This window comes from Parasteatoda tepidariorum, chromosome 9 (genome assembly GCF_043381705.1).
Source record: "Parasteatoda tepidariorum isolate YZ-2023 chromosome 9, CAS_Ptep_4.0, whole genome shotgun sequence".
Classification (NCBI taxonomy): Eukaryota; Metazoa; Arthropoda; class Arachnida; order Araneae; family Theridiidae; genus Parasteatoda; species Parasteatoda tepidariorum.
In genome coordinates this window covers 58,695,944-58,710,700 of record NC_092212.1, presented here as the reverse complement: position 1 = coordinate 58,710,700, position 14,757 = coordinate 58,695,944, and the positions used below count along the sequence as shown (strand labels likewise).

Sequence of the window (14,757 nt, the reverse complement as noted above, 5' to 3'; positions counted from 1 at the left end):
ATAAAATAAAATAAAATCTAAATTGTGCAAGATTCGTAACCAGTGAAAAGAAATAAATAAATAAATAATAATTAAAAAAATAAAAATTAAATAAGTGAAATAAAATAAAATAAATTAATAAATACTCGCAATTATTGAAGAAAAATGAATGAATAAAATAATTTAAGCAATTATACTAAGTATGACAAACTCGAAGCGTCGAAATACTTTAAAATGCCTTTCGTTATTAGAAAGATAACATTTTATTTTAGATTTCTAAATTTTAAAATCGAAAATAAATTTTCTCCACTGTATTTGTTTCAAGAAAAATGCGTCCCGCAGTGGACTGATCGTTAAGACACGGTTCCCAGCAGATCACCGNTTATCTCTGTACTTAGGTAGTGCAATTTCGTTTCTTCCTTCAAAGGACATTTGTACAGTTACTTTTCTAATTAATTTCAACAAAAGTTCTTAAAGATTAAATAGGTCGTCGAGCTACCGAAGTGAGGGTGCCATCCCCTCCGCAGAGGATCAAAATTGTGATGGCATGTCTTCGGATCATCCCCCGTGATGTTTCCCAGACCGTCGCCAATAGCCCATTGTGCAGCTCTAGTGCGACGTAAATTAACAACAACAACAACATCACGAAAAATGCTGGCTCGCATTCCTTACTTTTCTCCACCTGCAAAATATACGGTGTGATCCACCTCTTCGGGAGTCAGTTCGCAATTGAAGGTTTATAGAGGAACCCTATGCCTGTTTGTCATAATTTGGTAGAGCAATTTTAAGTGAGAAAGCGGGATTGCACAACTTTGCACAATCCGTTTGCACATTTTTGTGTGCTCGAGCATCTTTTATGTGCTTATTGAATTTAAGCGAAGATGGCGCAGAAAGATATTTGTATTAGATATTTGTTAAATGTTATGCAACTCAACTTTCACCATATTTTGTAACCATGGTGACGTCTTGATGTTTACTTTTCTTTGTTTTTCCTTCCTTCGTTTTTCCGTGCATGTTTTTTCATTCATATTTTTAATTTAACTCCCCGAAATTATCTCAACACAAAAATAAGTAAATCATCCCCTTTTTTGTTTCTGCACATGCGCAATTTTCGCTTGAATTACTGAATTTGATTGACAATGACGAAAGTATAACAAAGCTGCATGTTTTTCTCCTATTTCAGTAACGAATTTCCGCCTGAGGAAGGTTAGAATATGCTATATTTTTAAAACAAGGATCGTTATGAATGGAAACTTTTGTGATGATAAATTCTGGGTTAGTCAAGTGAATATTTTTTATTTATGTGTTATGATTAAAATTTTCCGATTCAATTAATATTATAATTATTATTTAAATCTACCATGTTTTCTGATGTTTTTGTTAAGATTATCCGGTAATGTCTTTTTTTTAATGTTTTAACTGCTGATATGTATCGTTGCATAAAATCAAATAAAAAATATCATTAGATATTTTTTAATAATTTCAAACGAGAACTGAATTTGCAATCATAATCGAAATTCATATTCTGATTATTAATTGATATTTCAGTGTCAAGAAGAATTAAAAATAGATAAATGTTTTTAAGACTTTTTTCCCCTTAAAAGTCTGTATAATCTCTATTTGTATTTATATTTTTTATGAAAATTATATTAAAATTAGCCCTTACATTTTGTACAGCTAGCAAACAATTTTTGTTGGATACATTACTTAGAAGAATGGTATGATATTTAAAAGCAATTATTTTTTTCTAAAACATTTTTAATTCAGTATTATTATTATTATTTTTTTTTTGTAAGCAAATTTGAAAAAATTCTGAAAATCTATTATTTGGTTAATCCCTTGTGTTATATGTTAGGTATAATTATTATTTTGTTGTGAAAAATCATCTTTTCTATGTATTTTTATTTATGATTATTTTTACAAATTAAGTGAATGAATTTAAAGGAATTGATTAAATTAATTTAAATTATAAAAAAATTATTCTTGTAAAATAATAGGTATAATTAATATATATAAGTGAAGCATTTTGCTATCATTTGATTTCAAAGCCATACTCAAAGGAGGGAGACAGGAACATTACCCAGGGCTGTAGACCCTGTCAAATATCCTTAAAAAATTAAACATTTTTTCCTGAATTTTCTAAAAACATAATTTACAAGAATTCCTTTATGTATAATGCTTAGCCTGAAACCTACAATTTTGATAAATTCTATTCAAAAATTCTACAAAATATGAAAATAAGACTTTCTGCAGGAAGGGCCACAGAAAATTTTGTACTATGGTTCAGTTTTGTGTGTTTTCTTTGGTCTGACTTATTTTATTTATTTGTTATTTAATTTAAAATACTCATTTTTTGTTTTTCAAGGATCTTAACAAGACTTGGTATAGTGAAATCCCAGATTTCTCACAATGTTTTCAAGACACAGCATTGGTTTCTGCTCCATCTTTGATGTTTAGTTTTATATTTTTTATTAATATTATTTTACTTCCAAAGATATCTACCAAAGATCTCAAAGATATCTACCATGGACATGGTTGAATATTTCAAAACTGGTAATTTTTTTTACATTGATGTTTATTTTTTTTTAACAAGAATTATTTTAAATACCATCTTTATTGCATATATTTGTGTGTTGTTTTTTTGTTCAAATATTTAAATTGTTTGATTGTATAAAATATTACTAGTGAAGGGATATATCGATCTACTGAAAAAAATTGGATTAGTAACTGGAAGCCTTATTATCCACTTCCTCTTGTTCTGTTTCAAATTGATTATTAAGAAATTTTTTATTGTTTTTAATTTTATGATTTATTTATAAAGTATTATTCTATTGTTTATATCAGAAAATATTTATATTTTATAATATTTTAAGTGCATTCTGTGAAAGGACAAAACATCAAAGCTCTTTTACTTTTTCTTTTAAATAATGAAAAATTAAAAAAGAAAAAAATAGTAAGATAAAAGAGAAATTGTTTAAGTGAAAAAAAAAGAGTGTTTTTCATTTTTATAATTTTTTGTAGTTAACACATGCGCTTATGTTCACTAAAATACAGTTTGAAAGTTAAAAAAGTCATAAAATCACTTTCTTTACTAACATATAATGTGTATGTTTACAAGGCAAATAAAAATTTTGAATTTAATCACTTGATTTAATAAAGAACAATTTATTCAAATAATTAAAGCAAAAAAGGTGTGTATAAATACTTGTAAAATAGTATATTTTTTGAAGTAACATAATATACAACATTTCACATACAGTTATAAATTAGAAAACAAGCAGCTTTAAATGTTTTTTTTTATATGTTAAAAAGAGATAAAAGTAAGCTAAGTATCAATATTCAGTGCTTTTCTTAAATCTTGTATGTGAATTAAATTTCAAAGCTAACTAAAACTCAGTTGTGCAGTTTTCTTGACCTTGGGCTCTGGCAAAGCTAGAAACACTTATATCTGCATTTTTGTTAAATTGTTTGTGTGTGTATGTCTGTAATACTTTTAATTGATTTTTAATTAGTATAATTTTTTAATTGAGCAATGAAAAATGTATATTTATATGGATTGTATGGAAAAATATTGTATTTTTAAATATGCATGTAAAAATTTAATAAAGCTTGTTAAGTAGCCTTTACATTGACTTGTAAACTTTTTTTTAACACATAAACAAATTTTATTCTTGAAATAATTGCATTCCTTTAAAAACTCTACATTATTTTTAAATGAATAATTAATCGTAACTATGAATAATTAATAGAAAAGCATTTTTGAATTATAATCACAGTTTCAAATTTTACATGAATATTACGTTAGATTAGCACCAATTAAAATCATTATTCACAGATTTTTTGAAAAGTGACTTACAAATTTTATTTTCACTATAACTTTTATTACTGATGTAAAATGTTTCCTTACCGTTGAAAAAATGCATTATTAACCATATTCTTATAAAAAGTAAATAAAGAAAATCTGACAGTCACGCTATGACAAATGAGGTATGATGTTACGAGTGTGGCTATCAAGACTAATGGTTTAAGAAGTCTACAAGTTTTTTGTTATTTATGAATGTATATTTTATAATTCAATTCATCACAATTTTTAAAAAAAAACATTCTCACGTATATGTTTATATTTTTTTAGGTTTTATCTCTAAGTTTACTAATACTGAGTATTATGTGGTGTGGCATTGTCATATGCCAGAAAGTCACAACATTCAATGTACCTCACTCTGTTATATTATCATCATGTTCAAGGGTTATTTTATTTGTAAGAATTTTTATTTATTTATTAATTATTGCATTTTTATTCAGTGCATTTTTGATTAAATTTGTTACATTTTACAGATTACAACTACTGTAATTTTATTGAGGCATAGAACATCTGGTGTCACTACATCATACTTGCTGTCGATATTTTGGTTGTGTTTCTCATTAATAAGTTTAATTCTCCATAGATCTGCAATATTGAACTATTTTGTTTTAGTAAGTTATTTCAACTATATATTGCATTATAATGTAGTAAGATAATTTTTATGTTTTCAACGTATTAATTTTCACTGAGTTTTTTCTCTCCGTCTTTTATTTTTTGACAAGGTTGTTATTGTAACTGTTTTCATTGATATGTTAATAAATTTCTTTATACATGTATGTATGTTACAGGATTTAAAACCTACATCAGAAACTGTCTTTGTTTTGAGTATGATTGTGTACCCATTTATATATGTGCAGTTGATTTTATCTGTTTTTGCTGATGAAAAAAGTTTAAATTCTTTACAGGTATAACATTTATTTTTCATTACATTTCTGTTTAACTTCAAATTTATTGTTATGTACTAACAGAGTTTTAATTATTTTATATTATTTAATAATTGTTGGTGTTGTTTCTATACAAGGCCATAACAAGTTATTAGTAAGTAACTAAATAAAATATAAAAAGTTAATAGCTTTATATAATTTAATACCACACTATTTACTTCAGAATAGGACTAATGTACTAATCCATAAAGCTGTATTGTCCACTGTCAAAAATGCAACTTCAGAAGAGGAGTAATGTACTAATCCATAAAGCTGTATTGTCCACTGTCAAAAATGCAATTAAATTCTAATGTTACTAACCTCCCATTACTCCAAAATAATTTGAAACTTTTAAGAATGCTGCATTTTCTGACCTGTTCATTTACTAGCATTAAATTTAGCCTCTTGTTAAAATCCTGAAAATTGCAGTAAATTATTGCAGTTCTCCTCTCTTAATTGCATATTGGATAATCCTATAACCCGCTCATAATAAAATTTAATGGAGTCAAATCATTTTATATGAAACTAATTGAAATAAGACTAATTAAACAAAAAGTTAAATTTCTCTGTTTAAATGTTTATTTGTTTTTTTATAGTCCTCGCTTAATTGCTTTGCTTAATTTAGTATTCATAAGTTATACATTTTATTTATTTTATTACATTTTGCAATAAAATGTTTCATTCAAAAATGTTTGTTCAACTTTGCTTCCGACTTAATTTATTTACCTGAAAATTTATTTAATCTGAATAACTGTAGATGTTATTATATAAATTTATTTTGCATATATTTATAGCCCAGTAAAGTTATTGATGATGTATCCATATTTTCATTCCTCTCATTTGCATGGTTTAACAAGTATGTAAAAATTGTTCGTTTTATAATAAATACATTTTCCTCTGTTGTAATATTTACATAACTTATATATATATATTTTATTTTCAGGTATATTTATTTAAGTACACAGAAATTTCTGTCAGTTTGTGATCTTGGATTAATTAGTATCAGACTTACCACAAAGTATTGTTATAATGCATTTACAAATCATTGGAACTTTTATCAGTAAGTGTGTGAGCTTTCATTCTGTATATATTGACAGTTAATCATTGAAATATATATTTAACATTAATATGTATATAAAGTGTTTTTTTATTTTGAAATTAATGTTATTAATTATTTAATTGGCTTTGCAGGGTGTCCAAAATTCTAGCAACAATTTTTATAAAAAATGAAGATTTTTAATAAAACTTTTAAATTTTTATTGATTTATAAAGTACAGGGCTGTTAATGGACCAGCATATCTTGTATTGAAGAGGGATGCTTTGCTGTAACATGTACTTTTAGTAAATTTTTAATAACCAAGAAATGTGATTGAATTTTGTTGCTATAACTATTAAAAACATTGTAGGTTTATTGGCATAAATTTTAAAAAACCTCAAAGAAAAAAACCCCTCATTGTTAAATTCAGGACTTAGATCTCCAATTTTGTTCATTAAATTGGGAAATTATAAGATTACAAAATTATACAATGATGCCCAAAATATTCTTTAATAAGGAAAAAGCAGTTTTTTTCTTCTTGGATAAGGCAACGTTTTTAATAACTCTGAACTGTCATATGCCACTCTGTCCTTTTTTTGGCAAAATTTTAAACCACAAGTAGTACAAAATTCGAAAATTTTTAAAGGTATTTAATCAGTTGTTTTTAAGTTCAGTTTTATATAAAAATAGTTTTAGTGATTCAAATCAGTATTAATCTAACTCTTATAATAAAATATTTTTTTCTGTATATTCATTTAAATGGAAATACCATGTGTATGCTCATCTCAGATTTATTGTGGTCGGCTCTAACTATAAAACAATAATTAATTTGGTCCAATGCATATAAAATGGTTTTTTTGTGAAAAAGGATGTTATTGTTTCATAGATGGCTTTGTTCCTCTTATAGTTCTATAAAATTTCAGGTAACCTCCTCTAGTTCAATTTATTCCCACCTTGCTCTTTAATTGCATAAATGCAAGGAGTTTAAAAATGGCCCACTATCAAGTTTACTGCAGTGTTGTCTGGAAAATTTGTAAAATGATTTTATCTGTTGCTTGACAATACAAATATTTGTATGTGTCAATACGAATATTTTATAGTAATAAATATTCGTATGTGTATCTGTCAGTTTTGTTCTCAGACTGAACTACATTGTTGCTACAAAATGGTGGTTATTTTTAAAAGCATTTTATTGCAATTTTTCTTAGTTATCAAAACCTTCTGTTTACAAAACTGGTAACTAATTTTAAAGGTTGGGGAAAAAACTTTGTTACCTAAGCAGAAGACAGCAAGTGGTGCATTTCTATTTCCTTATATTTTTAAATAGATTTTTCGTATCGTCAGTTATTTTTGGGACTCCCAGTAACTTTCCGTGGCAAACAAATGTAGAAAAAATATTTATTGCTGAATCTAATTAAAGTTTTATTGAAAAAAAACTCCTTAGAGAAATTTAACATTTCTATTAAAATTTGAGAATTAAACACTGAATTCCACTGTTATTTTTCAAAAACCTTTTCTTTAAAAAACTACAAAATTCAAAACAGAATAAAAAAAGGATGACAATTTTTAGTTTCAGATGTAAATGATTATGACAAATGCTTAACAGATATTGTGAGAATAAAAAAATATCAAATAAATGCAAGTAAAAGTCAATAAATGCAAGCAAAATCATTTAATTTCAATCCATTTATGACAATATACTTAAAGAAAATTAAAAAAAAACAAACCAAAAACTGAAAAAATGGAGTTACTGATTTGTGTAATGTACTTCTATCAACGCTGAAACTTCATATTTTTCAAAAATGACATAACCTTTGTTTTTCATTTTAGGTGTGTTAGGTAAAAGAAAAAATATTTTTTTTAGTCTAATTTAAAAAATATAATTTTTTTAAACATTTTATTTTAACATTTTTTATACATTTGGTAAAGTTGATTTTAGATTGGTTTTTAAAGTGTTACATTTTGTTATTATTTTTTACAGTTATCCTGAATTACTAAAATCTCATAATCTTATGTGGGCTTTGGTAAAATCCTTCTGGCCATGGGTTACTATTTCACTAATTTGTGATTTTCTATTTATTATAACTCTTCTGCTGCCACCTCTTTTATTAGAGTAAGTTATTATTTTTAACCTTTAATAAGTATTTATTTTTAGTTTTTGTAAAATTTCAGCCAGTCAAAAGAAAAAAAAATTGAAGTTTAAAATACTATAATTTTTTTTTTTAAATTTATAATTTTGTAATTATACACCAGTGCTCAAAGATTTAAATATTTTAACACGCTCAGACAAGCATGTTTTTATTTTATTTTATAACCAACGTTGAACAGCTAACCCAATTCAGAATTTAAGACTATCAATATGTAATTCTGTAGCCTTGCAATTTAGAACCCAATCCAGAAGACAAGGGAACTCTTGAATCAAGGATCGAGACTAGCTAGTTTTTTGTGGAGGATTTTTGTATTTGAATTGACCCACATTTGGGTTACAGGGAGAGGAAAACCATAAAAATTTCACCGGGTTAGCCTGACAGCAAGGGAAATTTAACCCATGATCCATCTACCATTGAGGATATTATACATTCTAACACAGTAATTGATGTTAACCGGGAGCAGAAATCATATTAACCAGCTACTGTGTGGATTTGAACCCGGGTCATTACATTGGGAGGCGAAAAATTCTCAAAATTACATGACCAGACAGGCATGTTTGTCTACAAAATGCATGCCCGAAAATGTTTTTTGGTTTCATGTTAAAGAAAGCATATGAATTCTTGAAAAAATCACAAAATGTTTACATGCTCAAGCAAGTATATTACCAAACATTTTTTTCTATTTCATATTATTAAAAAAAAAAACAACAACATATGAATGTACCTATTATTAACCTTTCAAAAAATATGTTAAGCATCATCTACATCAGCAATTTCATTTTAAATTTAAATCAGAAATGGTAAGTAGTACAAATATCAAACTAGAATTATCCTTGATAGAGTTAAGGCAGAGAGCATTCTTATTAAAAAAGAAGTGATATTATCAGAATTATTAAATTCTATAGACAAGTGCATGCACTTCAACATATTCCTTCAAAGTGATGTTATAAACTTTTATAATTATTTTCTTGTGTGTAGCAATAGGGTTAAACTTCGTTTTAAAAAAATGTAGGTAAACAAAGGAAAAAAAAATCTAAAATTGTTTAATAAATTCTTATTTAATTATTAAATTCAATAATATTCAAGTGTTATAGGTCATAATGAATGTTTCCCCTACCCTTTGTTGCCATTTATTTACCTCGCCCAACATCTTAGCAATTTTTTGTCAAAGTTCGAGAAGTGCTTATTTGTTATTTGAAAGTATTTCTGTTTGAATATTTAAATGCCTGGATTAGCATATTAGGGTATCAGGTGAATGCCTGATTGGAATTTTCACATGCCCAGGCATGTGGAGCAATGTTATTTTAAAGGTATCGGATGAATGCCTGATTTGGAGCAATGTAATTTGTAAAGGTATCAGGTGAATGCCTGATTGGAATTTTCACATGGCCAGGCATGTGGAGCAATGTAATTTTAAAAGCTTTATGGCATATTATATCAGATTTTGGCAATTAATAATGACCCTTTATCAATTAATTTAAAAAAGAAATATTTTAACTTTGATTAAATTGATTTCATTATTAATTTCGATTCCTTTTTGGTTGTTGACTTTCTGAAAATACTAATGCTCATATTGCGAAAAATCGCATAAACTTTTTAAGTTGTAAAAATACTGATAATATTTTATATCTTAAAGTTGTGTTGATGTTGAATCAAGGCCATTATAAGTTAGAATAAATTTTTTAATCTTTATTTCGTTAAAATGTTTTATCATATTAATTTATTATTGCTCCACATTAGAATCAGTACAATTTTCAATTTTTTTATTATTATTCCAATAAGTTTTAAACCTAAATTCACAAATTAAGAGTTTAACAATCACGTTATCAGATATAAGAAATGAAATGTTTGCAAGCTTTGACACTACATGAGGTTATTGCCAGGCTAGTGTCAAGCATGTTTTTCTAATATGATGTGATGTATTTCTTAATTACATTTATTTTCATTAAAAAGAAATTTGTAATTTTTAGTCGTATTCTTGATTTTGCGGAACATGATGATTATCCCTGGAGAGGATACTTTTATGCCTTGATAATATTTTCAGTGGATTTTGTTGGAAAAATTATACAAAATAATGCTATTTATCTGTTCATGAGTTGTGGGGTACAAATGAAGTCAGCTCTAATGAATTCTATATTTAGGAAGGTAAAGCCATTTTTTATTGCATCTCTGTTTAAGATTCAACTTACATAATTTATTATTTATTTCAAACATCAACATGTCTATACAATTTCAAAAAGACACATTATTTTAATTTTCTTTTTTAAAATTTTATGCAGAAATTAAATATTTCACTCTATATTTTACTTGTTTATGCTTACTTATTCTTCGGCATTACGGGCATCCATGAGGGGGCCTCCTTTACCACATGGCTCCTCTTTTTCCTGTACTTGGTTTTTATCTTTCTTTTTTATGATTTTCATCTTTTTTAGATCTCCCTCTACCACATCCAGCCATCTTTTCTGGTAATTCCTATCTTTCACTTCTTTTCTAGTTTTCCCCATATAGATTTCCTTTGTTGCTCTTTCATCACTCATTCGCTCCAGGCGTCCGATCCATTGCATTATTTTTATTTTCATTATATTTACTATATCTTTTTCTTTGTATAGCTAATTGTTTATATGTTAAAATTATTTAAAATGGTTTGAAAATAAAACTCAAATATAGATTTTTTTTTTCTTTTTATAAAAGTAAACAACTTTGTCATTTGTTTTTGGGAATAAACAAAAAAAATGTGTATTATTGGTTTGCTTCTAAACAATATTCCTTATCAGTGGCCCCCATCTCCCCCAAGCTCTTGGGCGCATTCATCCCCCCCCAAAAAAAAATTTGCTAACTTCCCCCTTTCATGTTAGCTTGTTCGAAATAGTGCTACGTTGCTTCTTTTATTTATGTACTTAAAAACAAAATAATTATCTCGTCTAAATTCCCCCCCAAACTATTCGTTTTATTTAGTGTAAAGATTCCCCCCCAAGCTATAAGTGGGCGCATCGTGAGCCCACCTTCCCCCCTGATGGGGGACCTTGTGAATAATATATATAACTGCTCTATTTTTTGTGTTTTATATCAAGCATTAAAAAAAAATGCTAGAAGGAATATTTTATATTAAAAAGACTTATTTTTAAGTGAATATTAGCAACCTTCAATAAACCTTGGATACACACATAATTTAATTGCTTATTTTTTTATCTTGTAACTAGGACTGGGCTATAAATCGATGTATCGAGACATATCGATTTAACGCATATATCGGCAAGACGATACAGCGACTTTCATTCAAGGCGATGCATCAGAAATCTGATTTAAGCAGTCGAGTAAAGACAACGAGCGCAAAACGATATAGCGATCTAAGACAGGCAAGGATATAAGAAAACGATATAGCGATATAAGACTCTTCTCTTACGTTCCGATGTCGACTCGCGCTGTGGAAGACGATGTTCGTTTCGTTATGTGTAAATGGCCTTGATTGGTGAGCTGTAGAATCAGAATCAGAGTTTTGAGAACACATATCGTTATATCGCATGTTCCTTTTCGCACCTCTTAGCTTTTTTTTTCTTTGTCGCGACTTTTCTTGTAGATTATTTTCAGTGGGACTAACTTCGTGATCGCCGATGTTACCTTGTTCTGAAGGCAATCTATTATTGAAAAGAATATATAAAGAAGAGTTTCTTCATTAATTAGATAAGTTTTTTTTTAAAAAAAACTTCTTTTTATTTTTAAATGTGAAAATTATCGGCAATCTAATTTAGGCGCCCATAAAGAATTGAATTTGTTAGGTTATTTTTTTACTTTCTTTTAATTTATTAAAAACTTTTCGGGTGAAACTTTTAATAATTTAATGAGTTTTTATTACTGATTTTAAATTTATAAATTTTGTTGTTTTTATTTTTAGAAATAAAGTTAAAACAAAATTTATTTTTGTCATTTGGATTTGGACATAAGTCAATCAACTTTGTTTATACAAAAAAATTTGAAAGGTTTGCGTATTTTATTCATTTTTTAAAATCATTTTGCACTTCGTTTTATTAGAGAGTATAATAATTTTTTTTAAAAAATATTCTTTTCATATTATTTGTTAATTAGCTAAATATATTATCGAAAATGAAATTTTTTTTATTTTTAAGAAATTAAATCTTACGTTGTTTTTCGTTCATAATTCGGTCATTATTTAATTTAAATTGAATTATTTATCTGAAATGATAAGGTCCCGCAGTGGACTGATCGTTAAGACACGGTTCCCTGCCGATCACCGAAGTCAAGCATCACTGGCTGCAGTCAGTGTGCGGGTGAGTGACCATTTGGATCAGTCTGCGTAGGGACCGAGGGTGTGCTGTATTGGTCCTTGCTAAACTGTTCTACCGTAAAGTGCTCGATTTCGCATGCAGGTCGTCGGGCTACCGAAGCAGGGGTGCCATCCCCTCTGCAGAGGATCAAAATTGTGATGGCATGTCTTCGGATCATCCTCAGGGATGTTTCCCAGACCGTCGCCAATAGCCCATTGTGCAGCTCTAGTGTGACGTAACTGAACTATAATAGAACTATAATAACTGAAATGATAATAATAAAAAATAGTGTTTTAAAAGTGTTTTTTTTTTCTAAAATTTATTTAGCACTTTGTTTCAAACATACAAATAATTTTTAACGTTTCATTTAGAAATTGAACATTACGATCAAACTTAATAATTATGTGCTTATTTATGCATAATAGTAAGAGAAAATATTAATTTGTCAAAAGCGCTTTAAAAAAAGTTTTTAACACTTTGTTTTACGCGTATTATGAATTTCTAAATAAACATTTCAATAAATATTTTAAGTAAGATTTGTACATTGTAGTCAATCTGTTTAATATCTTTCTTAAGCAAAACATATATATCTTCAAATTTATAAATTGATTTGAATCAATCTGAGTATGAAGTTTTGATAGAAATCTGACTTTCTGTGCCTTACAAGTAAATGAAATTCAAAAATACTATATCGCGATGCAAAACTGACGATGCATCACGATATATAATTTCTAATATCACCCAGTCCTACTTGTAACTATTAAAAAACCAAATTGTGCAGAGAATTTTTTAAAATTGTAATTTCATTAATTTTGTTTTATTTGCTGAAAAATGTGTCGAAAACAATTTTAAAGCTAACTCATATCATTCTGTTTTTAGAATTTATTGTTATCAACAGTATCAAGAAAAGGGCTAACAAGTGGAAACATAGCAAATCTTTTATCGACTGATGCAGAAAGAGTTTACCAATTTACTTGGAATCTTTCAATGTGTATTGTTTGTCCTATTAAAATAATATTGATTGTCGGAATAATGTATCAATACATTGGACCATCAAGTTTGTCTGGTGTTGTAGTTATAATTCTGTTATTTCCTGTTAGTATTGGCTTAGCTAGAGTTGGTGCAAGACTTAATGTAAGTATTATGTATCATATGGAAACAAGTTTATCATAATTTTCTTATCGAATACTTTTTAACATTTTTTACATACAGTTTAGCCTTTTTAACATTTTTACATACAGTTTAGCCTTGATTATCCTAACTTTTTTTATCTGAATACTTTTGTTAATCAAAATAGATACAATATTTTGCTGTATTATATGCTTGCAATATTTTCGTATTTAGTTTTTTTTCCTTATTTTTTACTAATGTGCTGCCATAATTTATTTGCACATAAATTTCCTTTTTTTTCTATGATCATTATCTCCTTATTTATCTTTTTTCCTTCTAATTTTTAAGTTCTTTTTGTGAATGTGAAAAAAAATCCTTATGTAATTGATTTTAAGCATATACAGTTTAGCCTTGATTATCCAAACTTTTTTCATCTGAATACTTTTGTTAATCAAAATAGATAAAATTTTTTGCTGTCGTATTTAGTTTTTGTTCTTTCTTTTTTACTAATGTGCTGCCATAATTTATTTGCACATGAATTTCCTTTTTTTTTTCTATAATCATTATCTCCTTATTTATCTTTTTTCCTTCTAATTTTTAAGTTCTTTTTATCAATGTGCAAAAAAATCCTTATGTAATTAATTTTTAAAAAAAATGTCTTTAAACTTAGTCGATAAAAGTAAATTTATTAAGTGTCATTTCAAATTATGTTTCATATACTGTAAAACACCATTCTTTGAAAAAGCCATGGTAGCCAGAATTTGTTAATAAGAATAGGTTAAAAAAATTATGATAATCTCTATAATCCGAATATTTTGATTAACTGAAGTAGTTCTGGTAGAAACTATTTCATAAAAACTGTAATTTACTATGTTTATTTATAAATTAAATTCATTCTGTTGACAGGAGAAATATATGAAGCTTAAAGACACACGTTTGAAGCATATGACTGAAGTTCTTAGTGGTATAAAGGTAAGTTTTTTTTTATTTCTTAATTTACAATTATTGATTATATATTTTGTATTTATTGATACCAAAATTAATATTTGTGTTTAAAAGAAAGATTCTAATTTTTTACAATGAAAATTTTTAATCTTTGTTTAGATTCTAAAATTGTATGCCTGGGAAATATCTTTTTCTAGAAAAATTGATAAAGCTAGAAGAGAAGAGTTGAAATTAATTCTGTATGACCAGATTTGCTTTGCTATCGAGCAGTTCGTTTTCTTTTGTGCCCCAGTTATGGTAGGTATCTTTTATTCTGATGTGTTAGTGTTTTTATGGCAACAAAATGTGCCACCTATTTCGTCAATGCTTACGTGAAAATCTCCAATGCAAACAAATCTACTCTTTCTGCTGAAAAGGAAAAGAATTTGTTTAAAGCTTTTGGATAATTATGAAATTTTTATGAGAATTG

At 27.1% G+C, this 14,757-nt stretch overlaps 1 protein-coding gene across 1 annotated transcript in view; it reads left to right on the top strand.

The window, feature by feature from the left end:
- Positions 1-1,087: 1,087 nt before the first annotated feature.
- LOC107453149 (multidrug resistance-associated protein 1) overlaps positions 1,088-14,757 on the top strand; it is a 45,858-nt gene continuing 32,188 nt past the window's right edge. Inside the window, 13 exon segments of the mRNA XM_016069850.4 lie at positions 1,088-1,254; positions 2,345-2,497; positions 2,500-2,532; positions 4,112-4,237; positions 4,315-4,452; positions 4,630-4,746; positions 5,559-5,620; positions 5,708-5,824; positions 7,782-7,913; positions 9,921-10,095; positions 13,113-13,367; positions 14,250-14,315; positions 14,448-14,585. Of these exon segments, the coding sequence (XP_015925336.3) occupies positions 1,222-1,254; positions 2,345-2,497; positions 2,500-2,532; positions 4,112-4,237; positions 4,315-4,452; positions 4,630-4,746; positions 5,559-5,620; positions 5,708-5,824; positions 7,782-7,913; positions 9,921-10,095; positions 13,113-13,367; positions 14,250-14,315; positions 14,448-14,585 (1,545 nt within the window). The 5' untranslated portion in view covers positions 1,088-1,221.